This window comes from Eurosta solidaginis, chromosome 4, assembly GCF_040869045.1.
Source record: "Eurosta solidaginis isolate ZX-2024a chromosome 4, ASM4086904v1, whole genome shotgun sequence".
Lineage (NCBI taxonomy): Eukaryota > Metazoa > Arthropoda > Insecta > Diptera > Tephritidae > Eurosta > Eurosta solidaginis.
This window is the reverse complement of record NC_090322.1, coordinates 267,789,526-267,814,217: the sequence shown is the minus strand read 5'-3', so window position 1 is coordinate 267,814,217 and position 24,692 is coordinate 267,789,526. Positions and strand designations below refer to the sequence as shown.

General features: G+C 37.5%; 3 protein-coding genes across 6 annotated transcripts in view; 2 read left to right on the top strand and 1 right to left on the bottom strand.

Annotated features, from left to right (window-relative positions):
• The window catches only part of LOC137251434 (uncharacterized), a 274,321-nt gene that overhangs the window by 79,082 nt on the left and 170,547 nt on the right, over positions 1-24,692 (top strand). The gene's annotated exons all lie outside the window — the stretch shown is intronic.
• On the top strand, positions 7,627-8,926 carry LOC137249519 (uncharacterized). The gene is made up of 3 exons (XM_067781101.1): positions 7,627-7,795; positions 7,873-8,050; positions 8,116-8,926. Coding segments are annotated over exons 1-3 (648 nt in total). The 5' UTR covers positions 7,627-7,793; the 3' UTR covers positions 8,584-8,926.
• Positions 8,906-12,397, bottom strand: LOC137249520 (putative nuclease HARBI1). 4 transcript variants are annotated; one of them, XM_067781105.1, is made up of 6 exons: positions 11,091-12,397; positions 10,850-10,963; positions 10,035-10,173; positions 9,536-9,977; positions 9,354-9,466; positions 8,906-9,290 (listed from the first exon to the last, which is right to left on the bottom strand). In XM_067781105.1, the coding sequence occupies exons 3-5, from the start codon at positions 10,154-10,156 to the stop codon at positions 9,437-9,439; spliced, it is 594 nt and encodes a 197-aa protein (XP_067637206.1). In that variant the 5' UTR covers positions 10,157-10,173; positions 10,850-10,963; positions 11,091-12,397; the 3' UTR covers positions 8,906-9,290; positions 9,354-9,436. The 4 variants fall into 4 exon arrangements, with proteins under 4 accessions (XP_067637206.1, XP_067637204.1, XP_067637205.1 ...); XM_067781104.1 differs by having other exon boundaries at positions 8,907-9,290; positions 10,035-10,738; positions 11,091-12,395; XM_067781103.1 differs by having other exon boundaries at positions 10,850-12,397.

The window sequence follows — 24,692 nt, the reverse complement described above, 5'->3', positions numbered from 1 at the left end:
AGCGTTTTCCAAGCGGAAATAGTAGCCGTAACGAAAGCAGTAGAAACCCTGGAAGAAAATAGCCCAAGCTGCAATCGTGTTAACTTTTATATTGACAGTCAAGCAGCAACTAAGGCAATAATCTCGCACACCACAGCATCTAAATGCATGTTAGAGTGTAAGCAGTCCCTGGAGAGAATCGGGACAGGGAGAAGCATACATCTATATTGGGTCCCAGGGCATATGGGAATAAATGGAAATTAAAAATCGGATGAATTAGGGCGCATCTCTTGCAGCTTGCTCCGTAGACGTCCCAATTAGACTGGGCGAATTTAAGCGAAGGCGAGAGGTGCACATGATCGACCAAGCAGGAAAGGCGTGGGTTCAAGCGCGGGGTTGTAAAGTGTCGAAGATTATGTGCAGGTCTTACAACCTTAGATTAACAAAGTTGCTTCTATCATTAAAAAGAGAGGACTTCAGACTCATAACGAGTATTCTGACTGGACATTGCCTTCTGGCATCACATTCCTATAAATTAGGTTTGGTCAGTGATAGCAGAAGTAGGAAGTGCGAGTTGGAGGAGGAAACGATGGAGCACGTTCCGTGATCTTACCCTGCGCTTGCCAGGCTAAGACTCCAGCTATTAGGAGTGATACAGCTGTCAGATCTAGAAGCAGCAAGTGGCTTAAATCCTAGGAAGCTTCTAGTATTTGCCAAGAGGACGAAGGTATTTTATAACATAGGCCCTAGTTTTTGATAGGGTTTTTCAGTTTGGTCGTCAAAACAAACTTCTGGTAACAGTACGGACTTATTCAGTCTATGTGAGGTCCTCATGGACCAGTTCAACCTAACCTAATAAGCATTAAATATAGTACGATTTAGTACGGTCTCGTTTTTTTGATTGGGCTGAAAAGGTTGGGCTAGCTTAAGAGACCTCATGTATTCAGCCGTTTATGACCATTTCTTATTGTCAGAAGCGAACTCAACATAACTAATTTCATTTTGTATGAGTTTTCTGCGTTTGCTTTTAATCAAACTCATGTTTGAAAACGTTCTTGCAACTTCATGGCAGCACATAATTATTGACAAGCTTTTGGAATTATACTTGTACGAACAAACTATTTTGCTTGTCCGATGGCAAAGCTAATGAAAAATACGCGATGAGTTATAGAGTTATGCGGCAGTTACTCACGAACGTACTTACCAAAAACGTGTCAGCTGACACGACCTATCTTATGAGTGTGCAATGTAAACGAAAACTCACCGACGTGCAACGCCCGTACATATGTACATACGTAGCCCGGAACGTAGAAATCAAAACAATTTTGATTTTTTCCGTAAGGACGTGTCAGCTGATCGCTCTCTCAATAGACAGAGTTGCCTAGTAAACTTGTGTGCGCTAATTTTTGACCGTTTGCAATTTTATGCAAAAACACCTAATTAAAGTTTGAAAAATTGTGAAAATAATTCGAAATAATTATGTAAAAGTGCTGATTATAAATATGTAATCTATTTATACTTATTTAATATGTATTCCGGCCTTTTACACTATCAAAAATTAAATTGGAAAAAGTTGATGTTTCCATAAGCATACATGCAAAATGGTCAATGGCAACAGTGCTTATCTGTAAACAACACACACACAAATATGTTATGTACATGTACACAGACGCACACATTGATTCCTACGGGCTTGAGAGTTCGGTCAAACGTGCTTCGCACGACAAACGTCCATATGTACGGCACACGTCGGTGGCCGCATTATACTAAATGCATAAAGACAAAATGACAATTTATTTTCTCAAAATCATCCCTTTTATACATAATTACAATTAGGGGACTCATGTAACCGTATAAATGCCTTATAAAGTGTGTAAACGTATAAATTTATCTAGTTTACGCACGAGCTGTCAAATTTTGTATGAAAAATCATTTACACAATTTGTATAAATTTACGCGCACATTTCATTGTGTAAACGCGGTAAACTCAAAGGAATGCAACCTTGCAGACGTTACAGCAGGCATTTTCATCAGAAATCTCCAACATCAGCAAGTAAAGGCGTTTTAGTTTTGATTTTTCACTTAATCTTGGTATTTTTTAATTTGTATAACAATCAAAAAAATTTGTTTGGCAATAATACAGCTGAAAAACAATCAAGTTTGTCAAGAGTATTACTAGGTGCGTTCATATAACCGCGTGTGTAAATGGATATAATTTTACACCTTATAAGTTTATATGCTATCATGAGTCCCCCTAGTTTTGATTTTTCACTTAATCTTGGCAATTTTTAATTTTTATAACAATCAAAAAAATTTTGTTTGGCAATAATACAGCTGATAAACAATCAAGTTTATCAAGAGTATTACTAGATGCGTTCATATAACCGCGTGTGTAAATGGATATAATTTTACACCTTATAAGTTTATATGCTTTCATGAGTCCCCCTAATATTACAAATGTACATATTGTTTACCGGTTTGCTAAACAAAGTATGCAGAACAATAGACAAACCCAATATACAAAGACAATTGATCATATGCATATGCAATTGTACATATAAACATACATACATATGTACATACGTAAAAGAATTTCAAGTTCAAGGCCTGTCCTACGATCAGCTTGTGTTGTTATCATATCAGGTGATAATGGTAAACAGTTTTGAGGGATCAGTGCAGGAGCGGATTCTGGGTATGTAGTTCAGCGGCGAATTAAAGTGTAATGAATTACGGGTGCAATGTGACCCAACATCCCGGCCCCCTTCAAATGTATTTCAAGCAGGGAGTACTGCCAATTTGTGCATTGGTCGGCGCAATATTCCCCTCGCAGTTTTAACATCGGCTACTCTTATTCGACCATCACTGCCATGAATGCCCTGAATGACTCGTCCTAAAAACCATCGTTGTGGAGGCGCGTTGTCGCATGAATAATCACCATGCTTCCTTCAACCACATTAGAGTGATCTTTAGTCCACTTGGTTCGTCCTGCAGACTGTTGATATAGTCATGTAACCACTTTCGCCAAAACAATTGTTTCATTGCTGTAACACGAGCCCATTTGCTAATGTGATCTATGCTGCAATTTTCTTCTCGCTCTGGGATCGCCAAAAGTGAGCTGCCAATCAAAAGATGGCCTGGAGTTAGCGCCTCATAATCGCTGGGATCCGCTGATAAAGGTGATATTGGCCTCGAGTTTAGTATTGCTTCGATGCTTATCATCAATGCGTTCAGCTCTTCGAAGATAAATCGACTATTCTCCAAGCTGCGGCTCATATGCCCTTTTGCTGATTTTACAGCGGCCTCCCACAAGCCTCCAAAGTGTGGAGCCCTAGGTGGAATGAAATGAAAATTTATAAATTGGTTAGTACAGAAATTTATAATGGGCTCTTGATGTTTCTTGTCGAATAAAAATACTTTAAACTCCTGAAGCTTAATGCTAGCGCCTACAAAATTGGTTGTGTTGTCACAATATATGTCAGATGGTAATCCTCGCCTACCGATCATACGCTTAAGAGCGGCCAGAAATACATCTGTGGATCGGTCTGATACAATTTCTATGTGGACAGCCTTTGTTGAGAAGCATACAAATATTGCCACATACGTTTTGTAAGGTGCGCGTCCTCTGATACGCAAATATGTGTTGAATGGTCCACAAAAATCTATGCCACAACGTGAAAATGGCATTGATGGCGTAAGCCGTGCTACGGGCGGATTACCCATTGTTTACTGAAGTAACTTTGGTTTATATCTTACGCAAGGAATGCAAGATCTCACAATGCGACGCACCATGTCTCTTGCGTTTATCACCCAAAACTGACGTCGTAGCAGTGCTACAAGCGCCTTTGCACCTGCATGATGATGTACGATGTGTAAATGTTGAATATACAGCTCAGTGAAATGCAAATTTCTCGGAAGAATGATAGGATGTATGTGCGAGTCTACCATGTCAGCCAACTCCAAACGTCCACCAACCTTTAGTAGATTGAATCCGCCATGATTTTCCAGAAACGCATTTAAGAATTTAACTAGTCCCGATAATGTCTTGTTTTGTTTGATTGCATGAATTTCTTCGGCGAATTGTGGTTGCTGCACGTTCCAAACAATGCACCACAATGCTTGTTGCAAATTTTGAGGCGACAAAATTCCTGTCTCGAGGTGAAAGGTAGATAATTTGCTTGTTAGTTGTTGAAAGCGAAACATCCAGGCAATAACGCGTAAGCAATGCGTATATGAGCTGTATCCTTCAATTACCTTTAAAATATAGTTTTCATTTGCGATTACCTTGAATGATGATTTACGTTTTTCTTTTGCAATTTCTTCCATATCGAAAAGACAACCTTCGTTGGCTGGCCAGTATTCCGGTTCAAGCTCTAAGAACGATGGTCTTGACAACCATTTCGAGCTACTGATTTCCATTACCGAGCATCCCCGTGACACAACATCAGCAGGATTGCTCTTTGTTGGAACATGCCGCCAAATTGCCCCTGTTGTGAGATCTTAAATCTCTGATATCCGGTTACAGACGAATGTTGAATGGGTAGCCGAGTGCATTCCCAGCCAATGAAGTACAATCTGGGAGTCAGACCATAAAATACAGTGGTATCAGTTTTGAAAAGAGATTTGATTTTTGCGAAAAGCCTTGCAGTAAGGCGCCACACAGCTCCAGCTTGGGGAGAGATCGATTTTTTATTGGTGCTACTCGCGATTTGACCGTAAGTAAAGTGACTGTGTGCTTGCCTTCCATTGTTGTGGAACGAACATAAATACAGCAGACGTATGCCCGAATAGACGAATCGCAAAACCCGTGGATTTGTGTTGAATTGTAATCATAAAACGGTTTCAGCCCTCCTGAAGGTTTTGGGGTACGGATTCGTACCAGTTGAGATTCAAAAGCCACAGCTCCTGTAAGATGATCTTGACGGTAATAACCACAGGTGCAATAAGGCCCAATGGATCGAACAGAGCCGATGCGATGGATAAGATTGTCCTCTTAATTGTTCGCCCATTCACAGACTGTTTAGGCTGAAAATAAAATAAAAAGACATCGCCAAATTGACCCCATTTGTGCTGGTCGTCAAATCTTCATCTAGATTTAGCATGGTCCGCTCGAAAATGTGGTGATTTGAGTGCCACTTTGCTAACATGAAACAACCACCTCTTAGTACCTCGGTGACTTCGTATTTGATTTGAGATAACTCGGCTGGGGTATCGGCGCCACACAGTAGGTCATCAACATAAAATGACGATGCAGATGCAGTCCCATACGTAACTGTGTTTAATTCATAAGTTTTCATTGGGATTACTTCTCCACAAGATGTACTGGAATTTGCGGTCATCGGAATCCACCAGAACTTGCCGGTACATCTTCACGATAACCGCTGTGAGAGCGTAACGAAAAAGTTGAAAACGTAAAAGCAGAATGTACAGCTCGGTCTCTATAGTAGTTCCGTCGGCTAATATGTCATTTAGGGATTTTTGTGAAGTGGTTTTGCAAGACGCGTCGAAGACAACTCGGAGCTTCGTTGTAGTGGCAGTTGGCTTCAGGACGTAATGATGAGGTACATACTAGTGTGGAGTATTGAAGTCCCTTTCTCAACTGCACTCATATGCTCGAGGTTACGATATTCTTCCATAAATGTGATATACTGTTTTTGTAGATCAGGACAGCGAGACAATCGCCTTTCCTGAGTAAGAAATCTCCGAATTGCTTTTGAGTATGTTTTGCCACGGTTGTTAAAGCTTTCCTTGAAAGGCAGCCGGACAACAACCCTACCTTCGCTGGTTCTATGTACTGTTTGCTTGTATTCCAATGCACAATTTTTCTACTCTGTAGTCCGTTGATGTTTCATCGAGTGTCCAGATTCGTTGTAAATTTGCATCCACAGATTCCTCAATAGAAAGCATGCATATTGGTGGCGCAGTTGTTGGTTTTTTGTACCGTCCATAGACGATCCATCCTAATAGAGTCTTCTGTAATGATGGCAAATCAGATGCTAACTTTATCTGACCAACAGATAAAATATCGAAAAAGATTTCAGTGCCGATCAGTAGATCCACCTTTGTTGACTTGAAGAAGTGATCATCAGCGAGCTCAATGTTGGATGGCAGATTCCAAGCTGAAATATCGACTTAAGTTTCTGGCTGGTAAGCGATGTTCGAAGTTACGTAAAATGATAAGGGTATATAATAGCCAGATACCCTTGACTTGACAGTGGTTGATATTTTATATTTTAAATTTGCCACCGAATCTCCTATGCTTTGGATTTCAATGTGACGCCTTTCCCTTGGTAGACCTAATTTTTGGGAGAACTCTTCGGTGATGAAATTAATGCTCTACCCAACTGAAAATTTCCAGACGCATATCGTATGAGGACTACAGCTGTTGCCAAGATGACTTGTTCTTGTGGTGATCTCTCGCGATGTGTATGAGCAGCTGCTGTACTAGTTGCTGGTGTTGGCTGCTCTATCAAGGATGTGGAGGACGTTGCTGATTGTCCAGTATTTGACGAGGTAGAACGATGTATGAGACTATGGTGTGATCGTGCACAATACTTACACTTAAACGGTGACGAACAATGGGATAATTGGTGTTTCTGCGAGAGGCAATTTAAGCACAACCCTAGCCGTTTTACCTCCTTGAATCGATCAGCGACCGACATCTGCTTAAATCGTGGGCAGCTGGAAATGAAATGGTCTGAGCTAGAACATACGATGCAAGAGCGTTTCATACACGAAAACGAGTAACCCTTTCGCGAAGATTTGTTCTTGGTTTCGGTTTTATTACTTGGTTTGCTGGTGTTTCCGAAAGCGAGGGGACCGGATGCGGACTTCAAGAACTGGCAACGTCGCCCCAGCACCTTTGAGCACTCTTCCCATGTTGGCAAAGATTTGAAGTCCAATGACTCCTTCCATTTGGTTTGCGTTGCTTCATCCACTTTATCCATTACAAGGTGGATGAGTAAGACCTGTGAGATATTTTTGTCAGAGCCAATTGACAAAAGAGAACCATAAACGCGGATATGTTGTCAATCAAGCTACGTAGTTGCGACACATTTTGTTTTGCAGCTGAAGGGAGCTCAAATAATGCCTTAACAGACTCGAAGAATATCATTGTGTTGTTGTCATAACGGGCCCTTACCCTCTCCAGCGCTTTTGGGTAGTTCTCGCTGGTAACTTGGAACGCCTTCACAGTCTCCAAAGCCTGGCCTTGCAAACAATTGAGAAGATAATTGAATTTCTAAATATTGGTAAGGGTAGCTTCCTTGTCGATGAGGCTCATGAATGATGATATGAAGATCTTATAATCAGAATACTTCCCGGAGAATACGGGCAACTTGAGAGTTGGTAGTTTTGAGCGGGTGTATTGCATAGGTAATACTCTTTCTCGGAACGATGTATTATTGAGGTCTTCGCCAAGCTGCATTTGGATTGATGATTAAATGGTCACGTAAAGGTCTTCCAAATCCCCACGACCATTGTCTTCAGGCTCGAGTTTCTTAATTTGCGTTTGATAACCCAATGCTTGTTTAAAATAGGATTCTAATATCCCAAGACGGCACTTTAGCTCAATCGGAGAAAGCACTTTACCTGATTTGTTACCACTGGCTTCTACGATTGTCTTAATACGAGACATAGGCCCCTATTATGAGCATTTTTCGATCTTCGATCTTCGCTGGCTATCGAACATCGAAAATCGAAGTTGAAATCGGTATTATGACACTTCATCTCTGTCGAAATTTTTGTTGTGTATCTAAACTTCAATCGAACAAGGTTTTGTTGACGACGCCGAACGAATTGAATGAAAATTGTTTAAAATGTAAGTTTTTTGTATTTTGTTTCTACTTTTTTGGTACCCAATAGTAACTTTATACTATTTTTATCAATTTTGTATAGGTCGAAAGTGGTGAGTACAAAACAACAGCTGGAAAGACTGATTTCATTAATAGAGGAAAATCCCGTGATAGCAAAAGGAATTTGCACAAAAGTCCAATCTACAAAAAGGTGGGAAGAGATAACAGCGGAGCTTAACTGCCTGGGACCACCCGTAAGAGAGACAAAGAAGTGGATGAAGGTAAACTAAGGAACCATAGATGTCCTTTCAGCATAAAAAAAAATGTTTTTTTTTTGTCGTTTTAGGTGTGGGCTGACATGAAGTCGAAAACGAAAAAGAAAATGTCGGAGAGCATGGTGGAATATCGCGCAACTGGTGGTGGGCCAAACAGACTGAATGCATATACGCACGCAGAAGAGGCTATAATGGGCTTACTACAGCTTCACACCAGCGTAGATCCACCTGGAGAAGAGCATGGGCTAAATACAAATGAGGTCGTCGAGTGTGAAGTTAGCATGAATGAGGAGCGATTGGATGATGATAATACAGAACCTATTGAAGATTTGGAGGTAAGCGAGCATAGTGTTGCTGTTGTCGAGGAAAGGCCATGGAGAAATACCATAAGAAGATGTAGCAGAACGGAACGGTTAAAGTTATTGGAAGAGCAAACCAGTGATCAAAAAAGGTTCCATAAAGAAATGCTCGAAACTCTAAAAGAGATAAAAAAAGTGCAATGGAGACTGAAAAATATGCGGAAAGAACATATGTGTTGAAATATTATTATAAGAAACAAATGTTAAAATTAAAAAAGAGAAGCTTGAATTGTACAAGCTTCAAATGCAAAAATAGAATTCCACTCCGCGCTATATCTGTAATATTACCTGAATTATGTTTTGTGTTAACGAATAAATTGAAACTGAAGTGATATTTTTTTACCTAGTTTAGAATAGAATTAAGCTTAGCTTTTAAGTATTATCAATGAATTTACCAAATATTTTTTTAGTCTAAGTATATACACACATGAATTGAAAACGAAGAATATAAGTGCATATACATAAAAATATATTTATAGGAATAATAGTTTTATATTTCAATAAAACTGATTGACTACAAAGTTCTTAATATTTGATTTCTGATTTCTTCTGCTTCTGAGTTCATGGTTGCTTCGATTTCGGCGAGTGTGATATCATGGTCGTGCTCCTCATCTGAAAGTTCTTCTACAGAAATGTCTACTTTATAAACATGCAAATATTGTGCAAAGCTGCACACACGTTTATAATTTTTGTTGCTTTTTATGGTGTGTAGTGAAGGGCTCTTGCCTGCAACAAGCACCTAAACCTATTTTTTAAGACTCCAATTGTTCGCTCTATGATATTTCTACCTTTCGCATGCTGTGTGTTGTAAATACGTTGTGCAGATCCATCTTCAGTATTTCTGAACGGCGTCAGTAAATATGGCTTTAATGCATATCCAGCATCACCTGCACGGGCAAATTTATGTTTTATAGGAATACATTTAATCTATATGTAAAAAAAGCATATACCAAGAAGCCAGGTGTTGCGAGTACCATCTTGATGTTGCTGTTCCAAATGTGATTTCAATGCCGACATACTGAACACCATAGAATCATGTGTTGCTCATGGAATGGTCGCAAACCTTAAAACATATAAAGATAAATATTTATGCATTTACAACCTGAAATTAATATCACATTGCTATACTTACAATCATGGCATTAATGCTGTAGAATCCTTTTCTGTTGTAGTAAAAATGTTGTAGTTCTTTTTTGGGAGCAACAATTTTAATATGCGTGCCGTCAACACAGCCAATAATCCCTGGAATTCTGCTAATGTTAAAGAAATACAATTTAGCTTGTTGGAGTTCAGCTTCGTCGTAATTGAACTTTATCCATCGTTGACAAAGAGAGTTTTCCAATACATTTAACACCTCTGATAGCACCACAGACACCGTTGGTTGTGCCAGTCCGAGTGTATTCTCGTTCCCAATGCTCAATTGGTAGGATCCCTGAGCACAAAATCTGAGAAATGTGGCCAATTTTAGAATGGTTGGTATAGATTTAGCTCTTGAGCATTGCTGCAGAAGATTGTCTGTACTGGACAGCAAGTCCATGAAAGCTTCCTTAGACAGCCTGAAGTTTTTGATAAATCTATAAACAAAACTTTCATTATTAAAAATTCAATGACTTGTTTAAAACGCTACTTACGCTGCGGAATTCATTTCTAAATGATTGGAAGCATCCCTCAATAGTTTTCTACTTCTGGCTAATTCCAATATGCTTTCCTCCTCATCTGACGAATCATCGAACCAAAATTCCGTTGAAGTCATGTTTTTATATGTCAAGGCTTTTTTTTGTGTTAATTTTTAGGTTTATTTATTATGTAAAATATGGAATTTTTTTGTCGCAGACGAAAAAGCTTAATTATCGTTAAAGGTTACAATGAACTTATAAAGTGCTATATTTCTTTACAGTCAATTTATTTTTTACTTTTTAGTTAATTTTATTAACCAATAATAAAAGCTTATTTTTAAAAAAGTTTTTTTTTCTTAAATTTTATTTTTTACTTTTTAGTTCGTTTTATTAGCAATAAATAGAAGCTTGTTCTTAGAAAAGCTTTTTTTTTTTTAAATTAAATTTAAATATGCATTTTTTTAAATTTTTAGTAGCGTAAACTATTGTTTAAATTAGTTATGTAATCTTTACTAAGTTATTTGTAACGTTTCTCATACTATCCATTTCTTTTAATGCATCAACATTACAAGGTTTCTTCGAAGTCAACTTTGAACAGTCATGTTCTTCTATTCGAGTGTTAACTAACTTAAAATCATATTTTATTGTGACTTTGCGTATGTCGCGTTCAGTTTATAACTACTCATTGCAGATCTCTGCTCTGTTCCATCGCCAAAAATCTGTAAAACAAAATCAAGTGCACAGAAAAGTATGCAACAAAAAGTATGCAACATTTAGCGATAACAGCCTAACTTTAACGTTTGTTGCATACAGAAACAAAGCGAAGTTACCTGCGTTCTTGAGGACTTAGGCATTTATCGATTAATTTATCGAATTCTCGCAAAGTAATATTGCATTGTTATCGGAGTTATATATGTGTGCAAAATTTCAGCTCAATCGGACACCTGGAAGTGTATCAAATTTAACTTGCAAGATTTGATTACAGATAACAGCCAAGTGAAAGTAAATAAAAGCTTATAATAAAATAGCTGCCAGTCATGCTGCCAGTCAGGGTAGTTGTTTTGATGTTACCATTCTAAAATATCCGGGATTTTCACTTGATTATGCTATCACTATTCCACTTGGTTATGTCGCCCTTATAACATGCAATCAGTCATTTATTGTTGTTTTTATTTTGCTGGGTCCTAATTCCACTCTTTTCTGTTTTGACCTGCCTCGCTTGTTCAGATTATTCCACCGAATCCTTTTAGTTCTCAATACTTTTGTTGAATATGTTAACATAATTGTAGATATAGTAACGAACTAGTTATATCTTCATCCGTGTGGCCTGTGTGGCACCAGTTTGTGGGTTTTAATTTTAAAAAAATGTCACTTTTTTCTTAAAAAAAAAAAAAACTTGGCAGGATCTTTATCCAGTGTGTTCGTTTAGCAGTTTTGCTGGTTTAGCAAAGTTTCCGCTAACTAGTGATCACTCCTGGCAGGATCGCCATGAAATATAAAATTTATTAAACGAACCATTAAGGTAGAGCGTGCAAATAGCAATCTCCTCTTTATTCTAGAAGCACTTTCTTTTATACAAAATGTTACAAACTATTACTACATATTTACACTAATACTTACAAACTAGATGTACATAAATTCGTAATAATCAATAGCTTAGTCAGTATAAACCCATTTATATGTAGGTGGTTCTACAGTCAATATAATTAATGGGCACATATGTCGGTTTGTATGACTAATCGACATATGTGTCGGTCGCTGTGACGCCAAATGTGAACAAACTTATGCTGAGTTCTAGTGGTTATCTGGGTAAGTAAAATATAAAAGTATCTATAAATGTGTGTATATTTCGCCCCTCGGTAGTGTTTGACAAGCACTCCGAGTGTATTTCTGCCATGAAAAGCTCTCAGTGGAAAATCATCTGCCTTGTAGGTACCCTCCCGCCAATTTGTAGGAAACATTAAGAGAAGCAATACGTAAATTGGAAGAGAAGCTCGCCCTAAAATATCTTCGGAGGTTATCGCGCCTTACATTTATTTATTTAATTCCCGTATATTCATTTACAATTTTTTAGATAATTGATGTTTTGCTCCTTTGTTCTATGAATAGTAATTTCTTCACCCCTGTGATATCACTTAATTTAACTTAACAATTAAATGGTTTTTTTTTAATTCGAAAAAAACTGTATTGTATTATTCACGTAAGCGTTTTTATCCGGTTATCAGCTCATTTAGTTCAGGAATTATTTTCAAACATATAACTTGATAAGCAGGCTAACGGGAATATCCCCTATATTATAGTTTCTCCTAGCGGACGGGAACGGGCAAAGGAAATGAATAACATAATTGAATATCAAAATCCTTGTAAAAAAAACCAAGAAACTCAGTGCGCGTATTAGTTTTTGTCAGACCTTAAAAATCCGGTGCCAGTTATCGCATAGCACGTCAATTTGACTACGCAGTAGCAAACAAATTTTTTTTTTCGCTAGAAAGGTTTTATTTTCTTGTAGACAAAAGATAACTAAAAGAATGAAATTCTCTTGAAATTTTTTCTTTTAACTACAAATAAGAAGTTGAATTGACAAACAATACCTTAAATCAACTTAAAAAACCAATATTTTCTTCGAATTAGAACTTTTTATTGTTAACAATGACAACAATGATTTTTTAATTAAAATACAAAACAGCAGCTTATTAAATTTAAGTATATGTACACGTAAGAATAACACCTTTATAAAAATTATACTCTAATTAAAATACCATTGTTAACAATAATACGTTCCAATTCGAAGAACACAATAATTTGTTCAGTTGGTTTAAGATATTGTTTGCCAATTCACTTCGTTTTTTGTAGATATATGTGTTTAAATAAAAATTATAACAGAATTTATTTCTTTAGTTATATTTTGTCTACAGAAAAAAATTTTCCGTGAGAAGTAGGATTGCTTTCCTAAGGCGCCAGTTATTAGGAGTGATATAGAAGAAGCAGCAAGTGGAATGGGCCCTAGTAAACTTCTAGTATTTGCCAAGAAGAGGGATTTATAACGAAGGTCTTGGTTCGTGATAGGGGTTTTTAGTTTGGTCATTAAACAAACTTCTGGTAACTCTACGGGCATATTCAGTCTGTGTGAGGTTCTCAAGGACCGGCCAGTTCAACCTATACTAACTGGCTAACCTTTCCTATACCCCGTCTCTTAACTTTCTTTTTTAGACCTCTGGTGTATATAGAAGTTAATTCACTGAATCTGATTATAAGTCAGCTGAATCCTTTTGCGCGTCCGACTGGTTGAATTACATTTGTGTATCATCAACAGTTTCTGCGATTCTTTCCAAACCTACTTTCCAATTTTCTGCATATATTTTGGCAAAATAATTTAAATGATCGGTATCGAAAAAAAGTTTTATTAAGCCATGTCCGTCCGTCCGTCCGTCTGTCTTGAACAAATATTTAGATATTTTCTACAAACATATCCCGGTACACGGGCCTTATTTGGGTTGGTATTTAAAATTAGCGACATCGGATGATTATCACGCCCACTTGTTCAATATCGAAAATTTAGAAAAATGGAAAAAATTAGATAATTCAAGAACGAATACCGCTAAGCTAATGAAATTTGGTAAGTGAATTGGTTTTATGACGCAAAACATGAATTCCAAAAAAGTTCGGAATATGGGCGTGTCACAACCCACATTTAAAAGAAGGCAATTTTGAAGTTTAGCAAGCCTTAACTCAAAAGCCGTTAAGGATATTACATTGAAATTTGGCAGAGACACTAATTTGCCAAATTATATAGACCGAGTGAAGATTGTCAAAATCGGTTAAGAACGACATCCACTTTTACATAAAGTATTTTTAGAAGGGTCGTGGATGAAAAAAATATGCTATATCTTTGCAAGAGCTTTAATGGTTATTAATTTCCTAAGTGGAATTATAACAAGAAAAAGCAAAATTATCAAATTTTTTAAAATGGGCTTGGCACCGCCCATTTTTTGACCAAGCAATTTTCTATTTTTCGGGAGCCCGAACTCGAAGAAAATTAATGAATCGTAATAAGATTGGGTGCACATATTTTCCTTATCCGGAAATATTTCTATTAATAATATAATTATAGTTTAAAAAAAAAATAGAAGGCACGCAAATATGGTGCGGTTTTAGTATCCACAGTCCCCTTAGATATTTAATGTTGATAGCATCGTAGCACAGATGTTCGTGTCTCCGCTATTAAGTATAACTCCTTTTGTAGTGAGTTATTTAACCACTTGAATAATTGCCGCTGGATGGGTCTAACTCTCCTTTGCGCGCCTAGCCTAGACAGTTACTAACAAGCATACATACATACGAGTGAAATTCATAAAAGCATGTTAAAAATGGACGGGGTTGGTTAAGGACTACGTCCACTTTTCTATATAAAGGCTGTCTCCGACCTTTAAACTAGAACAATAACCCATATCTTAGCGATCATTTTCTTTTAGTGGGCGGTGCGACGCCCCCATTCAGATCAAGCATTACACAAAATTTCTCAAAAACAATAAATCCGTTATATTAAAATTCAAAAAAGGAACTTATCTGAAATAAACTGTACAATCGAGACTTAAGCTGAGTATATAATGTTCGGTTACACCCGAACTTAGACACCCTTACTTGTTATTTTTAAATTTGCCTACTACAGTATATATTATTATTTTTCACCAATTTGTTCATCAGAACAACTGTGTTTTTTTTCTTATTTTCAAGTCCTAGATTGCAGGCACAGCCTGATAAGCAATTGTCCGAAGTCAATCTTATCATCAACAATCAGGTTACTTGTATTTCTTACGCTACCATTTTTCTATGAAAAGGGGCGCGAATCGTCAAATTGTTGTAAATTTATATAGCGCTTTATATATATACATGTTCTCTTGTGACTTTTCTTCATTTTTGTTGTTATTTTTGGATGGTTTTTCAGTTTTTAGTGTTTTGCATATTTCCACCATCCTAGAATTTTTCTATTGCTTCATGACCATCTTTGTCAGGAGCATTCAAAGAAATTATGCAAATTCTTGATTTGCTGTTGAAATTAGGCAGTGTTAATGTAGTTGTTTTTACTCTTGTCTGAGACATTTTAAGCGCTAATGTTTGAAGGTTTATTTTAATTATTTGCTGCTCTTCCTCAAAATCAAATTGAGTTTGAAATTTAAATAAAAAGCTTGAAACAATAGAGTTTATTTAATAACAGGGTGCTAAAAGTGAAATTTCTTAGATACGATCTTTGACGTTTTTTAGTTGTCTGTACTTATGCTTCATGTAATTTTTGAGCATCATAGCTGTCGTAATGATCAATACCATGAATACGCAAATTATAACTGCTAACCAAATATCTCGAATGTTTGGTAGATTTTTTGTATCTACCTTGGTTGGTGGTTCATATCCAACTATCCTATTCTCTGTTGTTTCAGAGTTTTCTTTTCCTAATTCATATCCGTTTATTGCTATCATGATGCCTTGGGCAATATTTGTACACCAAGATATTTTGAAATTTCCTATAATTTCTGTGAAAAATGGACTAAATTTAAACTTTAATAAAATTCCTTGATTTTATTCTGCTCTACATTTTACTTAAGAGAATTATTTAATTAAAAATAAATATAAATTTAAGGCGCGATAACCTCCGAAGAGATCTAAGGCCGAGCTTCCCTTCCAATTTGCGTCGTGCTCCTCTTGATTTTCCCTACAAATTGGCCGGACGGGACCTACATGTTTTATGCCGACTTCGAACGGCATCTGCAAGGCAGATGAGTTTTCACTGAAAGCTTTTCATGGCAGAAATACACCCGGAGCGCATGCCAAACACTGCCGAGGGGCGACCCCGTTTAGACAAATTTCCTTCTAATTTAAAAACCTTATTTCTAAAATTTTGATGTTGCTTTGCCCGGGGTGCGAACCCAGGGCATACGGTGTGGTAGGCGGAGCACGCTACCATCACACCACGGTGACCGTAATTATTTAATTAACATTATAAAATCAATTGTTTGAAAATGTGTTTCTTCAATTTTTGATTAAAAAAATAATTTTGTTTTAATTTAATATTTTTAACATTTCTAATTTTCTTAAAATTGTAATTTATATATATTTCTTTTATTTGAATTATTTTTTAGATTTTAGCAAAATAACATTTCACTTTACTTTACATATTTATAAAAAAAATCCTATGCAGAATTAAAATTAAAATTTCTGCTTTTGGGTGAGCGTCCGTGAGGCCGCTAAATTCGTTCTAAGCCTTAAATATATCTATACATAAAATAGCTGCCAATCATGCTGCCAGTCAGGGTAGTTGTTGTGCTGATACCATTCTAAAATATCCGGGATTTTAACTTGATTAAGCTGTCAGTCTAGGATACTATTCCACTTGATTATGTCGCCCATATAATATGCAATCTGTCATTTATTGTTGTTTTTATTTTGCTGGGTCCTAATTCCACACTTTTCTGTTTTGACCTGCCTCGCTTGTTCAGATTATTCCACCGAATCCTTTTAGTTCTCAATACTTTTGTTGAATATGTTAACATATTTGTAGATGTAGTAACGAACTAGTTATATCTTCATCCGTGTGGCCTGTGTGGCACCAGTTTGTGGGTTTTAATTTAAAAAAAATTTCACTTTTTCTTAAAAAAAAAAAACTTGGCAGGATCTTTATCCAGTGTGTTCGTTTAGCAGTTTTGCTGGTTTAGCAAAGTTTCCGCTAACTAGTGATCACTCCTGGCAGGATCGCCATGAAATATAAAATTTATTAAACAAACCATTAAGGTAGAGCGTGCAAATAGCAATCTCCTCTTTATTCTAGAAGCACTTTTTTTATACAAAATGTTACAAACTATTACTACATATTTACACTAATTCTTACAAACTAGATGTACATTAATTCGTAATAATCAATAGTTTAGTCAGTATAAATCCATTTATATGTAGGTGGTTCTACAGTCAATATAAATAATGGGCCAATATATATCGGTTTGTATGACTAATAGACATATGTGTCGGCCGCTGTGACGGCAAATGTGAACAAACTCATGCTGAGTTCAAGTGGTTATCTAGGGTAAGTAAAATATTATCGATAAATGTGTGTATATTTTGTGTCGTTAAATGCATTCGAACTGAGGTGAAATCCACGTAACACTACACCACCAGCCTTTGAAGAATGAACGTATATAATTTGGCGCCTAATTATCTACGGTCATTGTAGTGGCATTGATATAAGTATGCCGTGCTGTTTCATTTTACATTTAATGACCTACTTAACTTGCTTTGGGTTACCAAATTTCAATTGTCTTTCACATTCAATTTTTATTTATGACATTGTGGTAACTTGATGCTAAAAGTAATAAATTTGTATGTTTATTTCTTCTTTGCTTTTATTTATTTGCATTTGCCTTACATATGTATCTATTGTGTCCACTTTTTTTTTTTTGTTTGAACATATGGTGTTGGCATTTGTTTCGTTTTTTTTTTTTTGTGCTTAATGAGCAAAGTGGAATGCTTATGCTGAGAAGGTTTTTTCATACTTAGCTAGGCAGAGCTCACACAGTATATTAATTTTGTTCGCATAACGGTAATCCGTAACGGCATAAACTAATCGAAATAGATATAGACTTTATGTATCAAAATGATCTGGGCGAAAAAAAAAAATTCATTTAGCCATGTCAGTCCGTCCGTTCATAAACACGATAAATTTTGAGGTATCTTGATGAAATTTGGCGCGTAGGTTCCCGGGAACTCATCTTAGATCGCTGTTTAAAATGAACGAAATCGGACTATAACCACGCCCACTTTTCGATATCGAAAATTTCGAAAAATCGAAAAAGTGCGATAATTCATTACCGAAGACGGGTGCAGCGATGAAACTTGGTAGGTGAGTTCATCTTTTTACGCAGAATAGAAAATTAGTAAAATTTTGGACAATGGGCGTGGCGCCGCGCACTTTTATAAGAAGGTAATTTCAAAGTTTTGCAAGCTGTAATTTGGCAGTTCTGGAAGATATCATGATGAAATTTGGCAAGAACGTTACTCCTATTAATATATGTGTGCTAAGTAAAAATTAGCAAAATCGGAATACGAACACGCCCACTTTTTAAAAAAAAATTTTTTTAAAAGTCAAATTTTAACAAAAAATTTAATATTTTTACAGTATATAAGTAAATTATGTCAACATTCAACTCCAGTAATGATATGGTGCAATAAAATACAAAAATAAAAGAAAATTTCAAAATGGGCGTGGCTCCGTCCTTTTTTATTTAATTTGTCTAGAATACTTTTAATGCCATAATTCGAACAAAAATTTGGTAAAAAATTGCCGAAATCCGACCATGACCACTTTTTCGATATCGAAAATTACGAAAAATTTAAAAATGCCATAATTCTATACCAAATATGAAAAAAGGGATGAAACATGCTAATTGGATTGGTTTATTAAAATATAACTTTAGAAAAACTTTGTAAAATGGGTGTGACACCTACCATATTAAGTAGAAGAAAATGAAAAAGTTCTACAAGGCGAAATCAACAGAAAAAGTTCTGGAGGGCGAAATCAAAAGCCCTTGGAATCATGGCAGGAATACTGTTCGTGGTATTACATATATAAATAAAATAGCGGTACCCGACAGATGATGTTCTAGGTCACCCTTGTCTACCTTTATGGCTATATCTCGAAAAGGCGTCCACCTATAGAACTAAGGCCCACTCCCTTTTAAAATACTCATTAGCACCTTTCATTTGATACCCATATAGTACAAACGCATTCTAGAGTCACCCCTCACCTTTTTTGCGATATCTCGAAAAGGCGTCCACCTATAGAACTAAGACCCACTCCCTTTTAAAATACTCATTACCGCCTTTCATTTGGTATTCATATCGTAAAAACACATTCTAGTGTCACCCCTGGTCCACCTTTATGGCGATATATCGAAAAGGCGTCCACCTATAGAACTAAGGCCCACTTAATTTTAAAATACTTATTAACACCTTTAATTTGATGCCCATATCGCACAAACACATTCTAGAGTCACCCCTGGTTCACCTTTATGGCGATATATCGAAAAGGCGTCCACCTATAAGGCCCACTCAATCTTAAAATAATCATTAACACCTTTAATTTGATACCCATAACGTACAAACACATTCTAGAGTCACCCCTGGTCCACCCTTATTGCGATATCTCGAAAAGGCGTCCACCTATAGAACTAAGGCCCACGCCCTTTTAAAATACTCATTAACACCTTTCATTTGATACCCATACCGTACAAACGCATTCTAGAGTCACCCCTGGTCCGCCTTTATGGCGGTATCCCGAAAAGGCGTCCACCTATAGAACTAAGGCCCACTCAATCTTAAAATAATCATTAACACCTTTAATTTGATACCCATATCGTACAAACACATTCTAGAGTCACCCCTGGTCCACCCTTATTGCGATATCTCGAAAAGGCGTCCACCTATAGAACTAAGGCCCACTCCCTTTTAAAATACTCATTACCACCTTTCGTTTGATACCCATATCGTACAAACAAATTCTAGAGTCACCCCTGGTCCACCTTTATGGCGATATCTCGAAAAGGCGTCCACCTATAGAACTAAGGATCACTCCCTTTTAAAATACTCATTACCACCTTTCATTTGATACCCAATCGTACAAACATATTCTAGAGTGTTCCGTGGTCCACCTTTATTGCGATATCTCGAAAAGGCTTCCACCTATAGAACTAGGGCCCACTCCCTTTTAAAATACTCATTAGCACCTTTCATTTGATACACATATCGTACAAACGCATTCTAGAGCCACCCCTCACCTTTTTTGCAATATCTCGAAAAGGCGTCCACCTATAGAACTAAGGATCACTCCCTTTTAAAATACTCATTATCACCTTTCATTTGATACCCAATCGTACAAACACATTCTAGAGTCACCCCTGGTCCACCTTTATGGCGATATATCGAAAAGGCGTCCACCTATAGAACTAAGGCCCACTCCCTTTTAAAATACTCATTACCGCCTTTCATTTGGTATTCATAACGTACAAACACATTCTAGAGTAACCCCTGGTCCACCTTTGTGGCGATATCTCGAAAAGGCGTACACCTATAGAACTAAGGCCCACTTAATTTTAAAATACGTATTAACACCTTTAATTTGATGCCCATATCGCACAAACACATTCTAGAGTCACCCCTGGTCCACCTTTATGGCGATATCTCGAAAAGGCGTCCACCTATAGAACTAAGGCCCACTCCCTTTTAAAATACTCATTACCGCCTTTCATTTGGTATTCATAACGTACAAACACATTCTAGAGTCACCCCTGGTCCTCCTTTATGGTGATATCTCTAAAAGGCGTCCACCTATAGAACTAAGGCCCACTTAATTTTAAAATACGTATTAACACCTTTAATTTGATGCCCATATCGCACAAACACATTCTAGAGTCACCCCTGGTCCACCTTTATGGCGATATCTCGAAAAGGCGTCCACCTATAGAACTAATGCCCACACCCTTTTAAAATACTCATTAACACCTTTCATTTGATACCCATATTGTACAAACGCATTCTAGAGTCACCCCTGGTCCACCTTTATGGCGATATCTCGAAAAGGCGTCCACCTATAGAACTAAGGCCCACTCAATCTTAAAATACTCATTAACACCTTTAATTTGATACCCATATCGTACAAACACATTCTAGAGTCACCCCTGGTCCACCCTTATTGCGATATCTCGAAAAGGCGTCCACCTATAGAACTAAGGCCCACTCCCTTTTAAAATACTCATTACCACCTTTCGTTTGATACCTATATCGTACAAACGCATTCTAGAGTCACCCCTGGTCCACCTTTATGGCGATATCTCGAAAAGGATTTCACCTATAGAACTAAGGCCCACTCAATTTTAAAATACTCATTAACACCTTTAATTTGATACCCATATCGTACAACCACATTCTAGAGTCACCCCTGGTCCACCCTTATTGCGATATCTCGAAAAGGCTTCCACCTATAGAACTAAGGCCCACTCCCTTTTAAAATACTCATTACCATCTTTCGTTTGATACCCATATCGTACAAACGCATTCTAGAGTCACCCCTGGTCCACCTTTATTGCGATATCTCGAAAAGGCGTCCACCTATAGAACTAAGGCCCACTCTCTTTTAAAATACTCATTAACACCTTTAATTTGATACCCATATCGTACAACCACATTCTAGAGTCACCCCTGGTCCACCCTTATTGCGATATCTCGAAAAGGCTTCCACCTATAGAACTAAGGCCCACTCCCTTTTAAAATACTCATTACCATCTTTCGTTTGATACCCATATCGTACAAACGCATTCTAGAGTCACCCCTGGTCCACCTTAATGGCGATATCCCGAAAAGGCATCCACCTATACAACTATGACCCACTCCTTTTTATACTCAGTTGAGCAGAGCTCACAGAGTATATTAACTTTGATTGGATAACGGTTGGTTGTACAGGTATAAAGGAATCGAGATAGATATAGACTTCCATATATCAAAATCATCAGTATCGAAAAAAAATTTGATTGAGCTATGTCCGTCCGTCCGTCCGTCTGTCCATTAACACGATAACTTGAGTAAATTTTGGAGTTTCTTGATGAAATTTGGTATATAGATTCCTGGGCACTCATCTCAGATTGCTATTTAAAATTAACGATATCGGACTATAACCACGCCCACTTTTTCGATATCGAAAATTTCGAAAAACCGAAAAAATGCGGTAATTCATTGGCAAAGGAGGATAAAGCGATGAAATTTGGTAGATGGGTTGACGATATGACGCAGAATAGAAAATTAGTAAGATTTTGGACAATGGGCGTGGCACCGCCCACTTTTAAAAGAAGGTAGTTTAAAAGTTTTCCAAGATGTAATTTGGCAGTCGTTGAAGATATCATGACGAAATTTGGCAGGAACGTTACTCCTATTACTATATGTGTTCTCAATAAAAATTAGCAAAACCAGAGAACGACCACGCCCACTTTAAAAAAAGTTTATTTTTAAATTCAAATTTTAACAAAAAATTTAATATCTTTACTGTATATAAGGAAATTAAGTCAAAATTCAACTCCAGTAATGATATGATGCAACAAAATACAAAAATAAAAGAAAATTTCAAAATGGGCGTCCATTTTCATTTAGTTTGTCTAGAATACTTTTAATGCTATAAGTCGAACAAAAACTTACCAATCCTTCTCAAATTTGGTAGGGGCATAGACTCTATGGCGGTAACTGTTCTCTGTGAAAATGGGCGAAATCGGTGGAAGCCACACCCAGTTTTTATACACAGTCCACCGTCTGTCCTTCCGCTCGGCCTTTAACACAATAACTTGAGCAAAAACCGATATATCTTTACTAAGCTTAGTCCACGTACTTATCTGAACTCACTTTATCTTGGTATAAAAAATGGCCGAAATCCGACCATAACCACGCCCACTTTATCGATATCGAAAATTACAAAAAAATGAAAAAAATGCCATAATTCTATACCAAATACGAAAAAAGGGATGAAACATGGTAAATGGATTGGTTTATTGACGCAAAATATAACTCTGGAAAAAACTTTGTAAAATGGGTGTGACACTTACCATATTAAGTAGAAGAAAATGAAAAAGTTCTACAAGGCGAAATCAACAGCCCTTGGAATATTGGCAGGAATACTGTTAGTGATATTGCATATATAAATAAATTAGCAGTACCCGACAGATGATTTTCTGGATCACCTGGTCCACATTTTGGTCGATATCGCGAGAACGGTTTCACATATACATCTAAGGGCCACTCGCTTTTAAAACCCTCATTAATACCTTTAATTTGATACCATATCGTACAAACACATTCTAGAGTCACCCCTGGCCCACCCTAATGGCGATATCTCGAAAAGGCGTCCACCTATAGACCTAATGCCCACTCCCTCTTAAAACGCTCAGTAACACCTTTCGTTTGATACCCATATCGTACAAACATTCTAGAGTCACCCCTGGCCCACCCTAATGGCGATATCTCGAAAAGGCGTCCACCTATAGACCTAATGTCCACTCCCTCTTAAAATGCTCAGTAACACCTTTCGTTTGATACCCATATCGTACAAACATTCTAGAGTCACCCCTGGCCCACCCTAACGGCGATATCTCGGAAAGGCGTCCACCTATAGACCTAATGCCCACTCCCTCTTAAAATGCTCAGTAACACCTTTCGTTTGATACCCATATCGTACAAACATTCCAGAGTCACCCCTGGCCCACCATAATGGCGATGTCTCGAAAAGGCGTTCACCTATAGACCTAATGCCCACTCCCTCTTAAAATGCTCAGTAACACCTTTCGTTTGATACCCATATCGTACCAACATTCTAGAGTCACCCTTGGTCCACCTTTATGGCGATATCTCGAAAAGGCGTGCACCTATAGAACTAAGGATTACTCCCTTTTAAAATACTCATTACCACCTTTCATTTGATACCCATATCGTACAAACACATTCTAGAGTCACCTCTGGCCCACCCTAATGGCGATATCTCGAAAAGGCGTCCACCTATAGACCTAATTCCCACTCCCTCTTAAAATGCTCAGTAACACCTTTCGTTTGATACCCATATCGTACAAACATTCTAGAGTCACCCCTGGCCCACCCTAATGGCGATATCTCGAAAAGGCGTCCACCTATAGACCTAATGTCCACTCCCTCTTAAAATGCTCAGTAACACCTTTCGTTTGATACCCATATCGTACAAACATTCTAGAGTCACCCCTGGCCCACCCTAACGGCGATATCTCGGAAAGGCGTCCACCTATAGACCTAATGCCCACTCCCTCTTAAAATGCTCAGTAACACCTTTCGTTTGATACCCATATCGTACAAACATTCCAGAGTCACCCCTGGCCCACCATAATGGCGATGTCTCGAAAAGGCGTTCACCTATAGACCTAATGCCCACTCCCTCTTAAAATGCTCAGTAACACCTTTCGTTTGATACCCATATCGTACCAACATTCTAGAGTCACCCTTGGTCCACCTTTATGGCGATATCTCGAAAAGGCGTTCACCTATAGAACTAAGGATTAATCCCTTTTAAAATACTCATTACCACCTTTCATTTGATACCCATATCGTACAAACACATTCTAGAGTCACCTCTGGCCCACCCTAATGGCGATATCTCGAAAAGGCGTCCACCTATAGACCTAATTCCCACTCCCTCTTAAAATGCTCAGTAACACCTTTCGTTTGATACCCATATCGTACAAACATTCTAGAGTCACCCCTGGCCCACCCTAATGGCGATATCTCGAAAAGGTGCCCACTGCCTCTTAAAATGCTCAGTAACACCTTTCGTTTGATACCCATATCGTACAAACACATTCTGGAGTCACCCCTGGCCCACCCTAATGGCGATATCTCGAAAAGGCATCCACCTATAGACCTCATGCCCACTCCCTCTTAAAATGCTCAGTAACACCTTTCGTTTGATACCCATATAGTACAAACATTCTAGAGTCACCCTTGGTCCACCTTTATGGCGATATCTCGAAAAGGCGTCCACCTATAGAACTAAGGATTACTCCCTTTTAAAATACTCATTACCACCTTTCATTTGATACCCATATTGTACAAACACATTCTAGAGTCACCTCT

What these genes read in the sequence shown, in the direction of transcription:
- LOC137249519 (XM_067781101.1), top strand. An exon ending in AGACAAAGAAGTGGATGAAG is followed by an intron (nt 8,051 to 8,115) that starts GTAAACTAAGGA and finishes TTGTCGTTTTAG; the next exon opens with GTGTGGGCTGACATGAAGTC.
- LOC137249520 (XM_067781103.1), bottom strand. Translation starts at nt 10,156, where the DNA reads ATGACTTCAACGGAATTTTGGTTCGATGATTCGTCAGATGAGGAGGAA. An exon ending in TTAGAAATGAATTCCGCAGC is followed by an intron (nt 9,978 to 10,034) that starts GTAAGTAGCGTT and finishes TTTTGTTTATAG; the next exon opens with ATTTATCAAAAACTTCAGGC. An exon ending in ACAGCATTAATGCCATGATT is followed by an intron (nt 9,467 to 9,535) that starts GTAAGTATAGCA and finishes ATATGTTTTAAG; the next exon opens with GTTTGCGACCATTCCATGAG.